The 19,865-nt window shown below is 47.8% G+C and overlaps 6 protein-coding genes across 6 annotated transcripts; 2 read left to right on the forward strand and 4 right to left on the reverse strand.

The window, feature by feature from the left end:
* Positions 1–241: 241 nt before the first annotated feature.
* LY89DRAFT_742783 (uncharacterized protein) lies at positions 242–685 on the reverse strand (the record flags this gene model as incomplete). Its single annotated transcript, XM_018220872.1, has 1 exon — positions 242–685. The coding sequence occupies one exon, from the start codon at positions 683–685 to the stop codon at positions 242–244; it is 444 nt and encodes a 147-aa protein (XP_018061910.1).
* A 648-nt stretch (positions 686–1,333) lies between these two features.
* LY89DRAFT_742784 (uncharacterized protein) lies at positions 1,334–2,431 on the reverse strand (the record flags this gene model as incomplete). The annotated part of the gene is made up of 2 exons (XM_018220873.1): positions 1,334–1,976; positions 2,112–2,431. 2 exons carry the CDS (start codon positions 2,429–2,431, stop codon positions 1,334–1,336), a joined length of 963 nt encoding a protein of 320 aa, XP_018061911.1.
* A 3,986-nt stretch (positions 2,432–6,417) lies between these two features.
* On the reverse strand, positions 6,418–10,199 carry LY89DRAFT_357507 (DUF1765-domain-containing protein). Its single transcript, XM_018206973.1, has 3 exons — positions 8,163–10,199; positions 7,447–8,116; positions 6,418–7,399 (listed from the first exon to the last, which is right to left on the reverse strand). Exons 1-3 carry the CDS (start codon positions 10,042–10,044, stop codon positions 6,484–6,486), a joined length of 3,468 nt encoding a protein of 1,155 aa, XP_018061912.1. The 5' UTR covers positions 10,045–10,199; the 3' UTR covers positions 6,418–6,483.
* A 1,729-nt stretch (positions 10,200–11,928) lies between these two features.
* LY89DRAFT_660315 (uncharacterized protein) lies at positions 11,929–14,315 on the forward strand (the record flags this gene model as incomplete). The annotated part of the gene is made up of 4 exons (XM_018212545.1): positions 11,929–12,604; positions 12,727–12,866; positions 12,918–13,773; positions 13,882–14,315. The coding sequence occupies exons 1-4, from the start codon at positions 12,331–12,333 to the stop codon at positions 14,313–14,315; spliced, it is 1,704 nt and encodes a 567-aa protein (XP_018061913.1). The 5' UTR covers positions 11,929–12,330.
* Positions 14,316–15,931: 1,616 nt separating this feature from the next.
* On the forward strand, positions 15,932–18,387 carry LY89DRAFT_691646 (glycoside hydrolase family 3 protein). The gene is made up of 4 exons (XM_018216378.1): positions 15,932–16,274; positions 16,330–16,723; positions 16,780–17,135; positions 17,193–18,387. Exons 1-4 carry the CDS (start codon positions 16,067–16,069, stop codon positions 18,140–18,142), a joined length of 1,908 nt encoding a protein of 635 aa, XP_018061914.1. The 5' UTR covers positions 15,932–16,066; the 3' UTR covers positions 18,143–18,387.
* Positions 18,388–18,832: 445 nt separating this feature from the next.
* On the reverse strand, positions 18,833–19,693 carry LY89DRAFT_677777 (uncharacterized protein; the record flags this gene model as incomplete). Its single annotated transcript, XM_018213704.1, has 1 exon — positions 18,833–19,693. The coding sequence occupies one exon, from the start codon at positions 19,691–19,693 to the stop codon at positions 18,833–18,835; it is 861 nt and encodes a 286-aa protein (XP_018061915.1).
* Positions 19,694–19,865: the final 172 nt, after the last annotated feature.

Genomic DNA, 19,865 nt, shown 5'->3' on the forward strand with positions numbered 1-19,865 from the left:
TTCTCTATCAAATAGTACCACTTTTATGCGTTCTTCCCTAAAATAATTTATTAAAATAATTAATATTATATTCTAAATATTATATCCTAGAATTGCGGCCCATCCGCTGTATAAGCGTTCATGAAAAGCACTCATAATTATAAAACATCAAGTTTTTTGATCAAATAGGCCGATTTTTCATGAATTGTGATGTTTGATGGATGGCACAGACCAGCTCGCATGCAACCAGAAGAGACATTAGCTATTGAATGGCCCTCTTCTTGCCATCACCAGGTTCTTCATCCTCGTCTTGTTCGTCCGAAGAGGACCCTACATTCTCCTGACGCGCCCGAGATCGACCATCTCCTATTAACCAAGAAGCAAAGGGACCAAATACAGCCTCATAATAGTCATTTCTCCACTTCCCGGTTGGACAATGATCCACCATATCAAAATTATTCACTGCAAATTGGCGCAGAAACAACACATCCTCGTCAGACATGTCTCCTAACGTCCACGATCCCGCAGCCTCAGCCCTCAACACATCTTCACAACGCCCTAGAAATCCATCATGGCCATCCTCCTTCGCTTTAAAGAACGGCTCGTTATAAAGTTTAGCCAGAGAAAGAATTTGAGGAAGACCGTCACAGCTTCGAAAGATGCAAGTCAGGAGTTCTGGAGTTGCAGAAAGGAAACTGTCGATCATGATGAAGTCTAAGAATTGTTGCAAAGTTGGGTTGGAGGGATCGTTTAAGCCTCCAAGAAGATTTGAAAATTGTAGACGGGGCGGTGAAGCCAGGTGAAACATGATTTGGTCTTTCTGAAACAATTCTAGAACGAAAAGGAAATAAATTTGGTAGGCTCGTTGATTTCGACAAAGAAACGCCACCTTGGAAGACGCTGCTATTATGTCCCATTGAGAATCGATATCGTGTTGGCTATTCTATTCCGTACTGCAGTGGCAGTGAAGTTCAATGTGAAAGAAGATAGATAAAATTCATGGGAGGAAGACGCAGAATAGACAAGTAGATAAGAGACGAGTCAAGCTCAAATTTGGGGTACAGAATTCTTGCGAGGACGCAGGCAGATTTCCTCGCATGAGACCCAGACTTAATTCACGAAATGATATTTGAGACTTGAGGGGGAATCAAAAAGTGCATCATCTTCCCCAGATAAGAGCGAAAGAGGTTGAAAATGTCATATACACTACAACTTGGTGAGTTCCATAGATACGGAACATAGCTCCTCTTCGCGAGTACGCTTGGCCGTTCTGAGATTACCTGAATGTCCATTATTACTTTCTGAATTCCATCACTCCAAGCATTTCCAGTACTATCAAGCCAGTAAACAAGTATCAGGAGACGCCCCTACATAATAACTTTGGGAATGCTTCCAGGCTGACATGTTTCTCTTTGTGATCCTTCAGTCTGCGTACCGAAGTTGCTTCATACCTCTCCGTGAGCAGAAGCCTCGTCTTTGCGTTCATATGTTGCCAAATACCTTCTCTCGATGTTGGATGGCCGGTCAAGGATTTGAAGGTCATAAGAAAATCCATCCACGCAAGAGTGAATCTTTCGGAACGATGATGTGGACCAATCGCCAGATACACCATCATGACAGAATATGGCAACACAAGGTGATCCACGGCTGCGAGAAACTTCGTAGTATGAGCTGTTTCCAAAAGCATATGCTCGAAGTAGGGTCCATAGACGATATAATCCATATCTGGGATGTAGACTAAAGTGTTTGCTGCGAATCTGACAAACCCCTGCTTGAGGTGGATGCATCGTGTGAAGGAAGACAAATAGGCAGCGCGAGCCTCGCGTGAGGTTACAGATAAGCTGAGGTCGTATACATCGCAGCATCTGGAATCAATTGCCTCCGCGTTCGGTGGTATGCTGAAGGATAATGCTGCACGACCAAGCTTTGTATAGTCGATATCGGTTTTAATTGGAATCATACGCTCTCCGTTATGTCCAGTTGGGATAGCGAATTTACTGCTCAACAAATTAGTACCCGAAAAGAAAATAATTGACTACAGACGTGAAAGATCAGAACTTCCTCCCGAACTTCCAATGATCCTCAAAATTTGGAATAGTTCACAGCTACAGAGCCCAAGATAACACAGCAACTAAGTGTCTGAAGAAACTTGCAATATGATTTCTCGCAGCTCCGGAGCTAGCTTCGGGAAGAGGTGAAACTCTGTTAATGCGGTCGCCTCTGTGGCTGCTGATCGAGTAGCGAAATCTATCAAAGCGGAGGATGTTAGAGTTTCAGCACCAGCCAACGCAGTCGTCTCGCCATTAGTGGACTGTATTGGACGAGCGTTCGTTGAGGAGGAAGCGGCTGCGATGCCAGGCTCAGTCGACGTATTGTTCTCGCCAGCAGTCGAGAATATTGGAGAAATGCCAGTAGCAAGTGGAGAGGGAGTAGTGTCAGAAGAATCGGCCATTTTGATAATTGGTCTACAACAGGCTATAGGAGTTAGAAATGCTTAAAATGGCAGGGAAGAGATTATAATGTACCTCAATATGTTCCCGGGTGGCTTTGGCTGATATCTCGCAGGCAAATGATCTGAAGTCAAAACAATAATGAGGTAGGTAGGCACGGTTGATCTCGCGAAAGAGATTTGCTTGTGCTTGACCGAGAACTGATCTTGAAATCAAGGGTTGGGAGGCGAAATGAATTCGACACGTACAATTCGCAGTCTTGCGCGCTGAATATCGAAAGACAGTGCGAAACTTCGTGAACGAATCAGTCAGAAGATAGGGAAGCTGTCAATTTCGCGCATGTCGATGTTGCGAAAGTTTGAGGGCTGGAGCGGTGGTTGAGGTATCTTGCTGGCGCTATCTTAATGCGCTCAAGCGAGGTCATGGAAGCGCATTTGGAAGGAGTATTTGACGTCCTTACCATTATTTGAAAACATGAAATGCACTGGGTGTTGACTATATGGATAATATACTGGAAACTATCCGCTAGAGTATCCAAATTCTGATCTCGAAATCCAGTAGTATCATTTGAACGTACGTGCAAGACCTCTTCTACAACTCGATGCAATTCTTTCTTCTCTTCTCTCCTGTGTATCTATCTAACCTCCAATTGATACTTTATGCAGGAAGCAGCAGCAATGGAGAATCCTTTCAATCCTAATCCAATACTCATCTCCAAGCCATGGAAAGCGAAATGAAACGAAGATAATTAAAGCTTCAAGACCAGTTGTGTGGCTTCTCCATCCAGACAACAGCTCCACCTTCGACCAGGACTACACTTCTCTGTAGTAACTCCCATTCAAGTCTATTGGGAAGTTTCTCATTGTAGTATCAAAACCTACGCCACAGATTCACTTCCACCAAGAGCTCTACCACCGAGCTGGTCATAAATATGACTGCGAGCTTTATCCCCTCATTCACCCCAACAAGTCTAGAGTCTGAAGACCCCAACTAACTCTTGACTATAAATACCACTCTGCACATCAAGATCTATTCTCAGGCAAGAAAATTGGCTACTTCAACTAATCACAACACGGAAAAGTATTTTATCCCCCTTCACCTGTATCCTCAACGAAGAGTACTACGTAGCAGCCAAGGCTAATACATGCGTCAAGTCAAAATCATAAAGCTGTTATTGTCAACAAACCTCCTTCCGCTAAACTCATTAGACTAAAACATCTTATCTACCCTCCTTCTTCTTCGTTCACTACTTCATAACGAGTCGGCATCACAATTACTTTGGCAGCAAAACAGATTCTCCGTCCACAAGAGGAACATCTCACATAAACAGAATTATGCTGCAAGAATACAACACCTAAATACCGACACGCGAGAACACTTGACGCACAAACCTTCAATCCTTGTCGCAGGCTGGCTTGGTTGAAGAAAGTAGGCTTGGGTGGAGAAACAGCTGAAGGGAGGGGAGGGGTTATATAGCTAGGAAAGAAAGACACCTCCATACTTTTACAAGGAGTTGAGAATCAACCTCAAAACTGCACTTCGAGTAATAGTAATTCACCTCCTTCCTCCAACCCTTCCCTCATTCGCCTCTCCCGACGCCTTAACTCACCACCTCACATACCTCTTTCAGCTATAAATATTACCGTTCTCTCCTCTCCCCGAATCCCCACAACTTCTTGCAAATAATGGACTTCCTCTTCAGGAACCGGGATTCCCGCGTCTTTCCGTCACTAGGTGCCTCCAAAATGGAATCAACGTCCCGAACAAAAGTTTGACTTGAACATCAGAATCGCTCTTCAACGAAGGAGACTACCCAAACTTTAATAATATAAGATTCTTGACAACAACGTAGAAAACTTGATAAGAAAAACCACACCAATTGGGATAGTAGCCTTTCCAAGTCTTGCGTTTACAATGTATGATAGAAATCGACACCAGAACGCAAAATTTAAAACAGAAATTTGCAGCAAAACGCCAACACCGAAGCGCCAAAATCCAAAACCACAACCTCCAGGTCGACCTTTCTGGCCAGTGAATCGCCGGGCATGGATGTGAGCACAAAGATTTAAAGGATGAGCAGGGTGGGGATATATATACTCAAGGAGACCCATTTCCCCCTGTTTTAAAACTCTCTGACACTCTCGCTCACTATTCACTCTTATACCCAACCTCCCCCTCTCTCACAGTCTGAAGCAAGATATAAAAGTCTTCCTTCCCTCCACTTTCGTTCCTCCACCGAAAACATAAACCAACAACCCGCCCACCGATCTCTGGCAACCCCCTTTGCTACCGTCCACCTTGGTTCTAACGCTCTTTCAGCTAAACCTTCTGCGAGGGTCTCTCTTTATTGATACGTAAATCATATCTAGAAATTGTTATTGCCAAAAACCCCTTCCCATACTCTCTATTCCTTGACTTTTATCCAACTGCTCGACGTCAAGAAAAGCATTAACAACCCAAAAAAATTCACTACAAGATATCTCGTTCCAATTTACTAGCTACTTTGCTCGATAGGGATATGGCACCGGGCCAAAGAATCGAAAGGGCCGGCAGCAGAGTTTCATTTCTGAGGTTTGAGGAAGTGACCTAGGGGTATATATACCCAAGGGAGGGAAAATTCGCAATTTCTCTTCTTTCCTGAGCTTTAGTATTCACTCCTTCAGCCTCACCTCTCGTAGTCTAAAGCAAGAATATAAAAGCTTCTCTGCCACAGCAAAAAGCTAACAGAAACCTAGTGCATGTTGACGGATCCTTCTGTTTCGTCCTCCTCAGCGCCCGTCGACCTCGATCCGCGCTCGGATATTTAACCCCTAACCGGGAACTTCTGCCTTTTCGCCAGCATCTAGAGTTTGCTGTTGCCAACAATCTCCTTCCATACTCTCTGTTCCTTTGACTCCTGTCCCAACTTTCGACAACAACAAAGTAAACCACCAATCCAACCCACATCCCCTCCACGAACCCCAATCAAAAACCTTCTACCAGAATACCGTAGCCACAAGAAACATCTTGTTCTTGACTGGGTCTTTCCACTCTCAAGATTAAGGATCTTCTTTGAGAGAGGAGAGGGGGGTATATATACCCAAGAAAGAAACAATTCAAAATCCATGCACTATAACTCAAACACTCTCACCAGTGAATATGCAGAAAAACTTTGAAGAACCCTAAGGACTGGGTGAATACCTCCCATCACCTCCAAATTTTCCAACCTGAACCCCTCTTTTCTATATAACCCTCAAATCAGCCCTTCTCCACTCCTCACCCCACCCCACTCTTCCAACCCAGCAGAACCCTCCAAGAACTTGCCATTGACAGCAAAGGAACCCTCAACCTGCGTCACGTCCTCGCACGCCACGGCATAACTGAACAACAGCAATGAAAGATCTTGACAACAAGAACGTAAAAAAAAAAAAAAAGAGTCTCGTAGCCTGCTCCTCAGCAACCGCAATCCCGACTAAGAATTCCGTGTCCGACCTGGTAGAGATCGTTGATGACTTCGTGTATGGGATGGGGACGGACACGGGGTGGGGTGGGGGGTTATATAGCTACTGGTGATAAGGGAGATCAGATATCTTTGCTGTGAAAGGTCGTGAATGGAGTGAATGGGTTGACAGAAACGGACGGAAAATGACGGAGAAGGTCGGACATGGGTGATCGTTTATGGGCTTGGAAGGTGAATGACCAACAACCCACACTATTTTTACAAAGCATCAGTTCAAGGACGAAAGATACGTATTCAACACCACATTCATTCAATTCGTTCATATATGCAACTACCCCCCCCCTTCTTCCCTCCCTTTCTTCATCCCGTGCTTGTTTCTTTCCTTCCTTCCTTCCCACAACCATCAACATACCTTGAACTTCCTCAATACTGCAAGGAAGAAAACCAACCCACAAATGTATGCCAAACGCCTTTGCTATGCTAATCAATTACTCCATCCAACTTGTACAATCCAGGTTTGACTTTGTTGTCCAATGTCTTCACCTAGCTGGTCTGCACCCGTCTCATCTTCACTTATTTCGTCTTGTCTTGACTTTGGCCCATCTTCTCCTCGCATCACCCACCACCCCCAAATCTCCTAAAGCCTTCAACCCCAAGCGTAGGAACCTCCACCCACTTCAACCCCGGAACGCCCTCACTCCTCCGCCTCTCAACAAAATTATTACACTCCCCCACCACCAACGCCCACTCTGCGAGCGCCCGTCCAGCATACTTCGCCGTCCTGCCTCTCGCCCCCGGATCCTTGGCCGAGATCTCCTTGCTCGTACCCGGGACCTTCGCACCGAGCATCGCCTGCGCCGCGGACGGGAGGCGAGGCGGACAGATGCGGCGTTCTGCACCAGCTCGAGCCGGTTGGGATTGTGGCTGCGGAGGGGTCTTCTCGAAATCTCGAGCCCATTCGAGGGAGAATTTGAAGCAGTATGCGCGATGGGAGGAGATAGCCGGAGGGGTTTCTGAGTCTGTTGATGAGGATTTGCTGTGTAGGGTTGGACGAGAGCGCGAGATTGCTGTTTCGCGGCGTGCATCTTCGAGGGTCTTGGTTGGGCTTGAGACGCGGGGTTGCTCGGTTGGAGATGCAGTTTCTTGCGTGGGTGTCATGGCTGAGGGAAGCATTTTGCCCATGAATGTCCAACGTTTCTTGTTTGGTGCTGTGGTTGGTAGGTCGGATGTGGGTTTTGGAGAGCTGGTTTCTGCTGTGTTGAGTTTGGCTAGGCCGGAGAGGGAGGAGTGGCGTTTGTATGCTGAGGCTTGTGTGGTACCAGATGCGTTGACAATTCCGTCGAAGCCAAGAAACAAGTTAGCAGCTGGGGACTGGTTGTCATTTCGAATGATCAATAACCGTCTACCTGGAGCTGGATAACATGGTGCTGTTGACGGAGGCAAGATACGGGCTTTTTCGGCATGTTGCTTGAGGAAGAGGTAATTGGCCCAGACTGATTTGACGCGAGTCGAAACCGCACAGTAAATTTTACTACACCTAGTCAGTAAAAGCCTTCAACCAGCACCGGCAAAACTCACGTATCCAAATCACTGCCTTCACCGTCATCTCGACAAAGTCGCCAAACCAACAGCCTCATGTAATAGGCTCGAACCATCGGACACCAGTGATTGAAGAATTTGTCGAACGTATCCTCGGTCAATAACCACTCCAAACACAATACCTCCTTTCGTTTCGGGTCATTAGTAATTACGTTCCATGCGCCAAAGAGGAAAGAAAAGAGCCTAATTTCGGACATGCTATTTTCACTCTCGAGCATTTTCCTGCAAACATCCATCCAGAAATACCAATCAATAAAATCGTCTTCAAGCGCGTGGGCGTGATGAAATCGTACGAATATGGTGAGAGCTTCTTCCATGAAATCGCAGAGTACGAAACATGCATTGTGATCGAATAAGGATGTCCTTTTGGCAGCCGCTTGCATCATTTTCCCGAATGTTTCAGCAAAGGTTAATCTTGCGTTCTCGTAATCTGACGGCCGCTCAGATATGAAATCTCGTAGGAGCATGATGAGACGATTTTCTGCCATTGGCCTAGCAGAGTTGCTCGACGGCATAGGTAATGCAGCTGCACTAGCATCAGCTCCTGCTAGAACATCGTCAAACGTGATCGGAGGCGGTTCTGCGGCAGGTTGTCGGTGGATGGTCCCATCGAGAGCAGTCAAGATCTGTGCCTGAACAAGAATGAAGCCTGATAAAAGTTAGTAGTGATCAATTGTACTAATGACCAAACTCACCTGGAGCACGAGCTTTCTCCCTGATAGGAAGCTCAGCAGGCATAAATTCCTCAGCTAGAACATGGTAATGCTTCGCGAACACAAAGAACAAGTCGCTGTCTCGCCCACACCATCGAGCAACCCAAGGGCCATACCAATTGATCTTCGAAGCTAGAACTGCCAAATGCGGATCTCGTCTCAGTTGATTTGACATCTGTTTAACCGAAGACCACCCGAGGCAATGCATATGGTTCGGAAAGGGGGCAATAACCTCGTCCTGATCAACCTTATTCGGACGCCTTGGCATTCCAAGCTCATCTGCAACTCGTCGTAGAACTTCAGCTTGTAACTTCCATATCCTGACCATGACCTCCGCCACACCTGGGACGAAAAAGAACGCATATGCTGCAGCCTTCCCACAGAATGTTACGAGGCTTGCTGGTGCATGTCTCAGTGACATCTTATCCACCACAAAGCTCATCTGAGACAATAGGTTCTGAATGAACAAGTTTCGGGTATTATGGTAGACTGATTCAGTCATAAACTGCGAGGCTGAAGAACTGAGGGATCCAGATGACTTTTTTCTTGACATCGGTGGACGTCTTTCTGGGGATCTGTTCGGAGAGCGTTCAGATAGAGGAGCAAAGTGCGAGGGAGCAAGTCTCCATTCTGGTCTCGTCATGATTGCATAACATGCCTCGAGCAGAATTGGCCTATCCACACCACTAACTGTCTGGTTCTGCCTCCCATCCAGCACCTCCAAAAGTCCAGTCCACCACTTGTTCAGTATGGTTATCCGACGATCGAGATCTTCTGGTCGCAGATTCTTGTTCGAAGGATGTGAGGCATGGTTTCGAAGAAATGGTAGGAGTGAGGCTCGAACTACATTTGTCTTCAGTGACCAACTCTTGGCTTGAAATTTCGAGTAATCATTCTCCAGAGATCTGAACGCCGACCACAACTCATCTCGCCGGCGAGGAGGAAGATCGACAGTAAGATTCTGTAGCTTTTCGGTAGAGAAGTTCTTCGGTAAAGGGGGGACTTTATCCGTGGATGTCCTAGGCGTTGATCTCTCGTCCGTCGAGCTGCCTGGCAAGCTACTCGTCGAGGAGTTGGCAGATTTAAGAGTTGTGAAATTCATGAGGATGCTCTGTGGTCTCGATTTAAGCATTTGTGGTGTTATAGAGAGTTTCTTCGACTTTTTCGAACTATCTGAGAGCTTCGTAGGGGAGGATTCCAGCTTCGAAGGAGGCACCACGGACTGGCTGGATGTGATTGGACTTCCCGTCATCTTCGATTCACTCTCAGATTGTCCATCATTGTCTTTCGTCTTGCCAATATTTCGATTTGGAGATGGTGATCTTGAGCTCGTCATCCATGACTTCCGGGCAAATGTTGCAAACGACTCTGATACGGTTTTGGTTTTGCTGTCCCGGACAGCCTTGGAAATTGGAGGCACAGGAGGGGCATCAGCTGGTGTAGTGTCAATCAAGTCGGACGAACTCCGCCTTTCTGGGCTGCCCCCCTTGACCTTCTGGATCCATGACTTTGGTCGTGAGACCAAGGACTTCCTTCTGCCGACCCTCTCAAGCTTCGGCCGGTCTTCTTTCTGCAACTTGTTTCCTCCCTTCCCATTATGAACATTTCCCGTCTGCGAATCGGTTGATGGTTCTACCGGTACATCCGCAGTCACGTATTTCTGTAGCTCCTTTTCGGAATTGTACTGGAGATCGAGGGTTGGGAGGCTGGTGAAACTTGCCGACCTGGGAAGCTCGTCATCCTGTATCGGTGGTTGTTTAAAGTCGAAATTGATTAGGTCGGGTATATTGGGAGAGGAATGCGAACGAGGGAATGCGGCATTATCGTTGAGAGCCGGGGACATTGTCAATGTTGGACCTTGCATGGCAGCTCAGTGCTGCAGTAACCTGGCGATCTAGGCACACATCGCAAATGGGTTCGCAGATAGGTGAGCACACAGGAGCATGAGCTGGATCGACTCTGGCTGGCAGAGAAAGTTGGAAGTGAAATGTGAACGAGTGTAGATTCCAAGTTTCCCTAAGAATTGGACGAGGACTGAAGGTAGGGAGGATCTGCTGAGAGGCCGCGTCTGTTTCACAATGTGGGCTTGGAAGTGGATTCCTGGCGATTAGGGAGATAGGCGCAATAATGTAAGATGTGTCGCAGATTGAGGAGGAGAAGAGACGATCAATTAATTCAAACGAAGGTGACGAAGGTGAAGAAAGATACAGCGACGGAAATACTAAGATACAGAGTGTCGAGGACAGGACCCGACAAGAGGAGGCGGATATGGCGATGGTGATGGCGAAGATGATGGATGATGCAGTGGGGGTTGATGTTGTTGAACGAGAACGAGTGAAGGCAAGAAATTAATGGAGACGAGGGTTGGATTGGATGGGATGGGATAGTTGATTCACCAGGTTGTTGTTGTTGGCCGTTGAATATCAGTAGCAGTGAGATTTCTAGCGCGGACCCTATTAATTTTTTGGTACAGTACGGGAGTGGTAAAGTTAGAGTGCCGCTCGTCACTATTGTCGGCCTTTGACTATCGACCTCTGCCGTCTATGAATAGCTTGTTCAGCCACCGCGTTTCCGCTGGGAGCGAAAGGTGGAAGGAAAGTGGATCTTTCTCATACAATCTGCACGCGAACTTGGCGGCGGCTTGCGGCTTGGAATGTTGGCTCTGCCGGGTCCCGTGCGTGCATTATTTTATAATTAAATATTGCACTATTTATGATTGAACCTTGCACAACTTTGTGAATGGAGATGTGATCTTGGTTGGTCTCGTACATATCTCATGCACAAATCGATCGAGTCGTGCGTGTCTTTTTTGATAGTGGTGGATCGGATCTACCTTTCGGAGATTTATTTCCTCGACGGCATCTGATACGAGAGATCGACTCGTATTCTGAATCTTGATTCTCTTCCTCAGACATAATTTTGAAGGCGAACGGTTTGTGATTCAGTTTGGTGGTGGCAATAATGTTAATGTGTTGTTGCTCAGCACAGCCATGGCTGCAGCCTCATCTTCCCTATCTCTTGTGCCTTGACCCGGCAGACCCAAACCGCCTGAGACCTGATTCAGGTCCCTTTTGCGCATCTTGCTCGATATCCTTCTTACAAAAGCAACAACCGTCCAATCTTCTGTATCTGCACCCAGCAGGCACAGCTCGCTCGGTCACGCTGCCCTTCCTTTCCTTTTCTCCCGGTGCTGCCATTTCATGCTTCACCACCGGCTTCCCGCATACGGCGGTCACTGCTGCGGCCAGGCGCGGCGTGGGATTCGCGATGTTCTCAAATCTCTGTGCAAGTCTCAGCTTTTACAGCCTGAAAGACACGGCGTTTTACTTTTCTCATGCGGATTTCGTTGTCCGAGGCTGACTGCAGCCAGCACGGCTCGGATACCTTTCCCAAGGATGGAAGAGATTTCTTCCATCTTCGAGAAGTTTGGTATGTGACCTTGGTTAATAGATGAAAATGTAGGGGATCTTGAATATCACTCTCAAGATTCTTGGTCTGCCGACTGTCTTGCATGGAAAATCATAAGATGCCAATCAGACCTCCAAGCTTGCCCGTTACCCCTGATCATATTACCGAACCCTTGAGGTTCTGTCGGAGTGATGAGGGGATACAAAGGGTAAACGTCACCGAAGGATTATGTTGGTGCTGGGATTGAGATGGACAGGTCATTGATTTGTAGCGAAGCTCAAAGCACTATCATTGTAACCCCCCTCCCCCCCCCTCTCCCCCCCCCACGAAAGGAAAGATCTCCATTGAGACAAAGATTCCGTGCACTCACGTGATGCATATTCCATTTCAGTTTGCACCTAAATACCTTAAAAAGAGTAGACTCTACTTTCTCTAGACTACCATCACGGACAACCAGATACCAAGAAAATAGTTGATATCCCTCCGCACTTTGAAACCACCGTTCCTAAATCACTATCAACTTCGCCGTTGAACCCGCAGGCGAGGCTGAACGCGGACTAGCTCGAACCCTGAACCACGGTCCGCAGCCTCACCAGTTCCTCGACGACATCTCTCCTGACTTATTAGCTTTGAAACGTCAACGCCGCCGGACCAACACCACTACATCATATACCAGCGCAACTCAAATTCTTAGAGTACAATTACCAATACACTGCGAAGTTGATCAATCCATATCTTGACCATGAACAAATTACCAGCGGAGATCCTGGATGCGATCCTGCTTTGGGTAGTCCGAATATGCAGATGCGAGAAGAATGTTATACTCCCTTTGCGCCAGATCTGCAAGGCTTTCGACGTAGCATTGAAGCCATACGCTTTCAAATGTATACAGCTGGAGTTCTCGAGGTTCATGAAGTTCAGGACCGATCCTAGGGAATTGGATCTCAAGGCTTTGAAAGATGTGGGGAAGCTTTCCGAGTCTCTGTACTTGGACTTGATGGTGGTGAGAGATGAAGGTGTGTTACGAGCTTCATTTGGATAGTCTTTCCTAGGCTGGAGTGACTTCTAGTGGATTACAGGACTTGCGTGCAATCGCTGCCTTCACGAGATGCAGAATGGTCACTGATAACTTCCGCAGAGGAAATTGAGCGTTTGACGACGGTTTTTCAGAGCCTCATACCACGAGTCCCGGAGATGACACCTCTTCTCGATTCTCTCCACAAATATTGCATGTCGGAAACAACGTTTGACGAGATGGATTACAGGCTGCTGGTGGAGGTTTGTGGACGATAGGTACAATGGAATGAGCTCTGGCTGACAGAATGGCAGAGTGTGCTTTTTAATACCCCAAATATGACACGACTCAAGCTGAATCTGCCTTTCCAAGTTGTTGGCCAGCAAAGTCGGACTGCGACCCTCCTCCTCGCTACGACTGTGGCAGCTTTAGCATCGAGGCCAGAAGGATCTAAATGCGTGGAGCATCTCGTTCTGGATCACGTCAGCGATACAACTTTAATCGACATATGCAACAACCCACTCGATATCACAAATACAATGGAGGTGTTTAAGGGCTTGAAGCATCTCATATTGTCCATTAAGAGACAAGAGTCCCGTTACACTCGACAGAGTACATTCGCTCAGAACCTGTGGCACCTCATCGAGAAAGCTACCGATCTTCGAAGCTTATGTTTGATAGGGTGGAATGTCAAGAGGACTACCGATAGTAGAGTACATGTTCATGGGGTTCAACAATCAGTGTGGAACATGCGATCTCTACCATTTGCAAGAGAAAATCTTGCCGAGAAACTGTTGTCACTCAGAAGCTTGGAGTTAAAGCGAGTGGACATGGATCCCCACGCATTCTTCGACCTACTTTCGCAGATATCGAAAACACTGAAAGAATTATATCTTTTTGAAGTTTACTTGAAGGTTCGGAGCAGGCAAACAGGCAACACCTCCTTGTGGATCGGCTATCCAGGTATTCCAAAACCAAGTGACTGCTGTTGGTTGGCAGAAGAGTTATACAGACTTGATACTCTGAACCTGGACATCCTTCGCGTTAGTGGCATAGGCTATGATGATTTCGAGCCTCCACTTGATAACGGACCGCCAGAATACGATCTCAAGGATCCATCTGACCGTGACCGGTCATTTGATGAGCGATTTGTTCAAGCCGTAATGAAGGGTCCAGATCCGATTATCATGCAGACCATCAACAGTCTCAGCGAAGATCCTCCTATCTGGCCCCCCATTGTATCTTCTTCCATGGCCTCGCCTTATAGTTCTAGACCAGCTTCAAGCTGTTCGGCATCATCAGCTACCGGTCCACACGCCACCTTGACTTCCAAGGACAGAGAGGCTAAGAGAAAGGAGCGTCAACGATTATATCATAAGATGAAGGCCTATGACGCAGAAACCTTTCAACGAACCCACAATACGACTTCATGGTTCAAACGCTGCGTGGATGGGTACTTCTTCAATCATAATGAACAGGCGTTGAAAGAGCTGCAGAATATTATCACCGTTGCGGATCGAGGCATGACTCTTTTGCAAAACGAAATGGATAGAGCAAGGGATGAGCATAGGCATCTTGGTGGAGTACCACCAGATCAGACTCCAGCTCCTGATGGAGGACGTTCAGCAAATGCGGTACCTACAGGCGTATCGATTGGGACACAAACAGCAGGGCCAGGGAATGGGGTAGGAGGAACAGGTGCCGCAACTTAGCCACCTGCACTTCTCTTACCCTATAAGCTGACCTGTTTCTTAGACCCTATAACAGTAACAAGGTTCTGGGCTCAGAACTACGCGACACAGTGGCGGGCGGTTAACATTCGCGCCCATCGATACGCCACGGTCCGCTACCATGCATTGATGGGACTGTCAAACAACTCCTGCCCTTGTCAGGGCTTTTCATATATTGGCTTCAAGATCACTTCGAGGGACATATGGGATATGGCTTGTGAGTGGATGGATGAGGTGCTCGAGCGGTTTTCGCGATCGAGGGAGCTGGCGGAGTGGATGTCGAGGGCATGATGGGCTCTTCCCTCCTTACGGGTTGCTGGTGTCTCCATTACGGAGGTACTTCTTCCCGGTCATCGAAGGGCTGACATTGTAGCGTGGGTGGGATATGAAATTCATGACCTGGCGATGAGAAAACATCCCGACTTGCCTTTCGAGCAGGCAAGAAGTCTAACCTAAGGAAGCAGCGGTCAGCGAGGGTATTCAAGAATATATTTCACTCTTTGGAAACATCCTTAACGGGCCACGGGTGTGTAGATTGAATTAAGCAGGAGAAAACGAGACGCCGGGAGAGAGAAACAAGTGGCAAATACCCATTTTTATTTTCAAATTTCCAGATTTCGAGATATTCTCCCCTCATCAAACAGCAATTTCTAACGCTGATCCCTTCCCGGATTCCTTCCAAGTGGATATACTTTCCTTCTCCCCTTCTCAATCTTTGCCTCACCGCCTCCACTCTTTTTTCATTTTGCCCTCGCTTCCCGCGTAAATCGCGGGCGGGGGTAAAAACAACTGCCTTAACGACACTATCAATCCAGGTACGGGATCTTCGTCTGCCGTTTTCTTCCAGATGAATTGCATGTACCTGCTTGCGGGTGCGGATTCAGCTGTGCCGAGTTTCCGAGTCGAGGATGAAGTCATCTTGGGGTTCTGGAAGGTCCTCTCCTGTGTTGTGTTGGGTGCGGGGCAAGTTGCTGAGCCGTGTTAAGAATGATTTGTTTGATGATGTTTTTGAGAGAGGGTAGGTGTGACGAGGAGGAGCAGGAGGAGGAGGAGGGAGAGGACGACGGTGGTGAGTCAAGGTGAGGAGACGGAGGTCTGATAATTGCCAGAACTGGAGCGCAGGCAAAAGATTTTTTTTTTGGAGCTGGGAGTGGGGTATATATACTTTGCCCATCCCAAACCCATCTTTCATCAAACCTTACCCAGACTCCTCCGTCATCATGACCCTCCTCACCACAACCCTCTTCCTCTCCCTCCTCCTCCCCACACCAATCCTCTCCCAAAACTCCTCCCAACCCAACATCATAACCTCTCCCTCCCACTTCTTCAACCTCTCACCCCCCATCCCAGCCGCGCCGCTCCCCACAGGCAGCACCCCCTCCTGGATCCAATCCTACTCCCGCGCCACAACCTTCATCTCGAACCTCACCCTCGAAGAAAAAAACAACCTAACCTTCGGCCAAGAAAGCACCAGCAGCGGGTGCGTAGGCTGGATTAATAGCATCGAGAGATTGGGCTTCAAGGGATTGTGTTTGCAGGATGCTGGGAATGGGGTTAGGGCTGCGGATGGGGTGAGTGGGTGGAGTTCGGGGGTGGGGGTTGGTGCTTCGTTCGTTTTTTTGCTTTCTCTTCCCCCTCCTTCTTCCTTCCTCCTTTGTCGACGAGTAGAATGAAGCTAACAGGTAGATACATGCAGGTGGAATAAAGAAATAGCCTACCAAAGAGCTTTACACATGGGCGCCGAGTTCCGTGCAAAAGGCGTTAATGTAGCACTAGGTCCCGTGGTGGGACCGCTTGGGAAGATCGCTAAAGGAGGTAGGAATTGGGAGGGTTTTAGTAATGATCCGTACTTGGCGGGGGGGCTGGCGGCGGAGACGGTGAAGGGTGTGCAGGAGGCGGGTGTGGTGAGTTGTGTTAAGCATTTTATTGGGAATGAACAAGGTACGTATTATCTCGCTGCTTTGGACTGGAAATTCTAACAAGATTTCCATAATAGAGACAAACAGAATTCCAGGATACAACAATCAGAGTCAAAGAGTAGAAGCAGTATCGTCTAACATCAACGATAAACTCCTCCATGAAATGTATCTCTGGCCCTTCGTCGACGCTATCCATGCCGGAGCGGGGAGTGTGATGTGTTCGTACAACCGCGTTAATAACTCCTATTCCTGCCAGAATAGCAAACTTCTAAACGGGATCCTGAAAACCGAGCTCGGGTTCCAAGGCTTCGTCGTTAGTGATTGGGGCGCCCTGCATGCGGGATATGTGGCTGCGCAGGCGGGCCTTGATATGGTCATGCCAGGCCCTGCGAATTTTTGGGCGGGGAATTTAACGGCGAGTATTGCGAATGGGAGTCTGGCCCAAGAGGTGTTGGATAATATGGCGACCAGGTTGGTATCTCTCTTCCCGAAAACTGTCGGTGTTGAAGATTAATGGGAGGTAATAGGATCATGGCAACATATTACCAATTCTCCCAAGACGAGTCGTCGTTCCCATCACCTGGGATCGATATCCCGAAATCTCTAGCTGCGCCGCATACTTTCGTCAATGCCGTGTCCCCGGATTCGAAACAGATCCTACTTGATTCTGCCATTGAGAGTCATGTTTTGGTTAAAAATCTGAGAGCAGGGAATAATTCCCTGGGATTGCCGCTCAAAACCCCGGAATTGGTGTCAGTGTTTGGATACGATGCCGCTGAACCGCCAATGAACCCCTATATCCCAAATCCCGGGCACGGGGCACAATTCTTGAATTCTACCCTAACAGTAGGTGGTGGCTCGGGGTCTAATAATCCTTCTTACGGTATGTCAATCCCCATTCCCTCCAAAGAGGACCCTCAATACTAACCCCTCCATCAAGTCTCCTCCCCCCTCTCAGCCCTCAACCAACGCGCCTACGAAGACGGTTTCCAACTCCTCTGGGACACAACAAACCTCAACGCCACCGCAGCCGTAAACCCCGCCTCATCAGCCTGCCTCGTGTTCCTGAATGCCTGGGCGACCGAAAGCCACGATCGTCCTGGACTTTATGACGAATTTTCCGATTCCTTAGTGCTGAATGCAGCAAGGCAGTGCAGTAATACTGTAGTGGTGATCCATAATGCGGGGATTAGGATAGTGGATCGCTGGGTGGAGCACGAGAATGTGACTGCGGTGATTTTTGCGCATCTGCCGGGGCAGGATAGTGGCAGGGCGTTGGTGAAGTTGCTTTGGGGAGAGGAGAACCCGAGTGGGAGGTTGCCGTATAGTGTTGCGAGGAATGAGGGTGTGTATTTGGAGCCAGTGCAGCCCGAGGGAGAGTTTGTGTTGTTTCCGCAGGATGATTATAAGGAGGGGTGGGAGGTTGATTATAGGGGGTTTGATGAGAGGGGTGTGGTGCCCAGGTTCGAGTTTGGGTTTGGGTTGAGTTATACTAGTTTTGCGTATAGCAACCTCAGCATAAGTCAAGTTGAGGAAGCGGTCTTGGGCGAGTGGCCAACGGGAGGTGTGAAGGAAGGAGGACAAGAAGATCTTTGGGATGTATTGTTCCGTATCGAAGCTAGTGTGGCAAATACTGGGAGTGTAGATGGAAAGGAGGTAGCGCAGCTCTATGTTGGGATTCCGGGTGGACCGGTGAAGCAACTTAGGGGCTTTGAGAAAGTTAGTGTTGAGGTGGGTGAAAGCGTCACGGTGGGCTTTGACGTGACGAGGAGGGATTTGAGTGTTTGGGACGTTGTGGAGCAGAAGTGGAGATTGCAGAGGGGAGAGTATGAGGTTTTTGTTGGGCGTAGTTCAAGGGATCTGCCGCTTGTGGGGAATTTGACGGTCTAGGACTGGGGTTTTGGGCAAGGAGGCTCTGTTCTTGGCTGGTGAGGTTATGGAAAGGTACTGGAAGCACTGGGCCAGCGAGCCTCTTGTCATTGTGAGCCAGCCATATCAGGTAACTTTTTCAAATCAATGAGGAGAAAATTGATTCATTCTGCATAAAGCGATACTATCTCTGCCCTACCAAGGTCTAAGATAGAACCTGTTAGTCGGATACGGTAAGACCGTCTCAATGGCTCCCAAAATAGAAGAATGAGCGCTGGAAATTTTTGAAAGTCTCGGATACTTTCTACCGCTTCGTTGCACTAGAAGATATCTTTGAATTCCTCTGCGCCTTTGTATAGCTTGAAGACTGCTACTCCAAAAGCAGTATTTGTATCTATGAAGTATAGCCCCTTGTGATATCCCAAATCTGTGACAGCACGGTTCAAAGGACAGTCGTTGACGAAGCGTGTAAGACTCTCTTAGAATCTGAGTATAAGCAGGTGGAAGAGACAGAGGTGGTATTAGAGGGCAGATATGGTTTTCTGGCTCGTTCACGACCCATGACTGCGTTGAGCAAGGCAGCACTTATCAGAATCCAGCTGTGAAAATCCAAAGTTAGCAAAGAACTCGTGTAAACGTCTGTGGGGATATATTTCTTAGGCTCTGAGACTTACGCCAATACTTTCCCCAGCCCTTCTTCATTGCCATTAATTAGATATGTGGACTCTTCCTTCCATCCCGGAATACTTGTGGATCGGATTCCAAGAAATCATCTAGAGTCTGTACTTCTTCCATGCATTCACATTGCACCAGCCACACAGCCAATTGAACATGTTTCGCCGACCATCGCTTCGTTGCTATTTCCAAATTATGCTGATCGATATCCAAGTATAACCCTTCTCTGGGAACAAACCCAACTTCCAGCATATTGTCTTGATCAGCCGCAAGCTCTGGGAGTATGTGTCTCTTTGTCTTGCGCAGTACAATTTTTTGAATGGTATGCACGCCGCGAAACTGTGCTATCGCTCTGCGCACCAGGTTAAATGAAATATTCCTATAGTGGCCGTCTTGGTACCCGTCTTCGTAAGGGCAGACCGCCAGCTTTCTGATGTTCAATGCCCAACTGGGCATTGTCTTGCTGGCATAATCATTGTCGAATAGAATGATCTTGACCACCTTCTCCACGTTCTCAAAGCAAATTGTATCTCCCGGACCGAAGCCAATCGAATGGCTCTGAATAGCGCTCAGTATGGGTAATCTGTAGGGGTATCTGCCTAAAGCTACTTCATACGCTTCTCTAGATACTACTCGGAGGGGAGGTGGAGACGGAGATAGACGGCTGAATTTCAGACTCTGCTTTGAGCCTTTGTCGCGATGCGCCCTGACGACAATGAATTCTTCCTCAGGAAGTGTCATCTCCCAAATCTTGATTCGTAACTCTGGTGGAAGCCTAACAAATGGCGAGAATGTGGCATGCTTTGGCTCTCGGGCCGTAGGTGACAGAGCGGAAGAGGCTTCGCGGGGTTCCCGTTGCTTGCGCGACTTGCGCTTCGACTTGGGGTGGGACGGCATGGCTATTTTCGGAAGACTGATTATATTTGAAATCAAGTTTGCACTGTTCGAGAATACTATCTCATCAGTATTCAAGCTAAGTATATTTGAAGAGTGTCTGAGCACTTACCAGTGTTGATCGTGAATAGTCGAAGGATGGGCTGAAGACGTTGCGATATTTGTTGCCTCAAGA

Source organism: Mollisia scopiformis, assembly GCF_001500285.1.
Source record: "Mollisia scopiformis unplaced genomic scaffold LY89scaffold_36, whole genome shotgun sequence".
Lineage (NCBI taxonomy): Eukaryota > Fungi > Ascomycota > Leotiomycetes > Helotiales > Mollisiaceae > Mollisia > Mollisia scopiformis.

Bases quoted from the DNA above. Each gene is read 5' to 3' on its own strand.
- LY89DRAFT_357507 (XM_018206973.1), bottom strand. From the start codon at position 10,044: ATGCAAGGTCCAACATTGACAATGTCCCCGGCTCTCAACGATAATGCC. The intron at 8,117-8,162 runs GTGAGTTTGGTC...AACTTTTATCAG, and splicing joins GGAGAAAGCTCGTGCTCCAG to GCTTCATTCTTGTTCAGGCA. The intron at 7,400-7,446 runs GTGAGTTTTGCC...GACTAGGTGTAG, and splicing joins GAAGGCAGTGATTTGGATAC to TAAAATTTACTGTGCGGTTT.
- LY89DRAFT_691646 (XM_018216378.1), top strand. From the start codon at position 16,067: ATGGGCGCCGAGTTCCGTGCAAAAGGCGTTAATGTAGCACTAGGTCCC. The intron at 16,724-16,779 runs GTTGGTATCTCT...GGGAGGTAATAG, and splicing joins TTGGATAATATGGCGACCAG to GATCATGGCAACATATTACC. The intron at 17,136-17,192 runs GTATGTCAATCC...CCCTCCATCAAG, and splicing joins GTCTAATAATCCTTCTTACG to TCTCCTCCCCCCTCTCAGCC.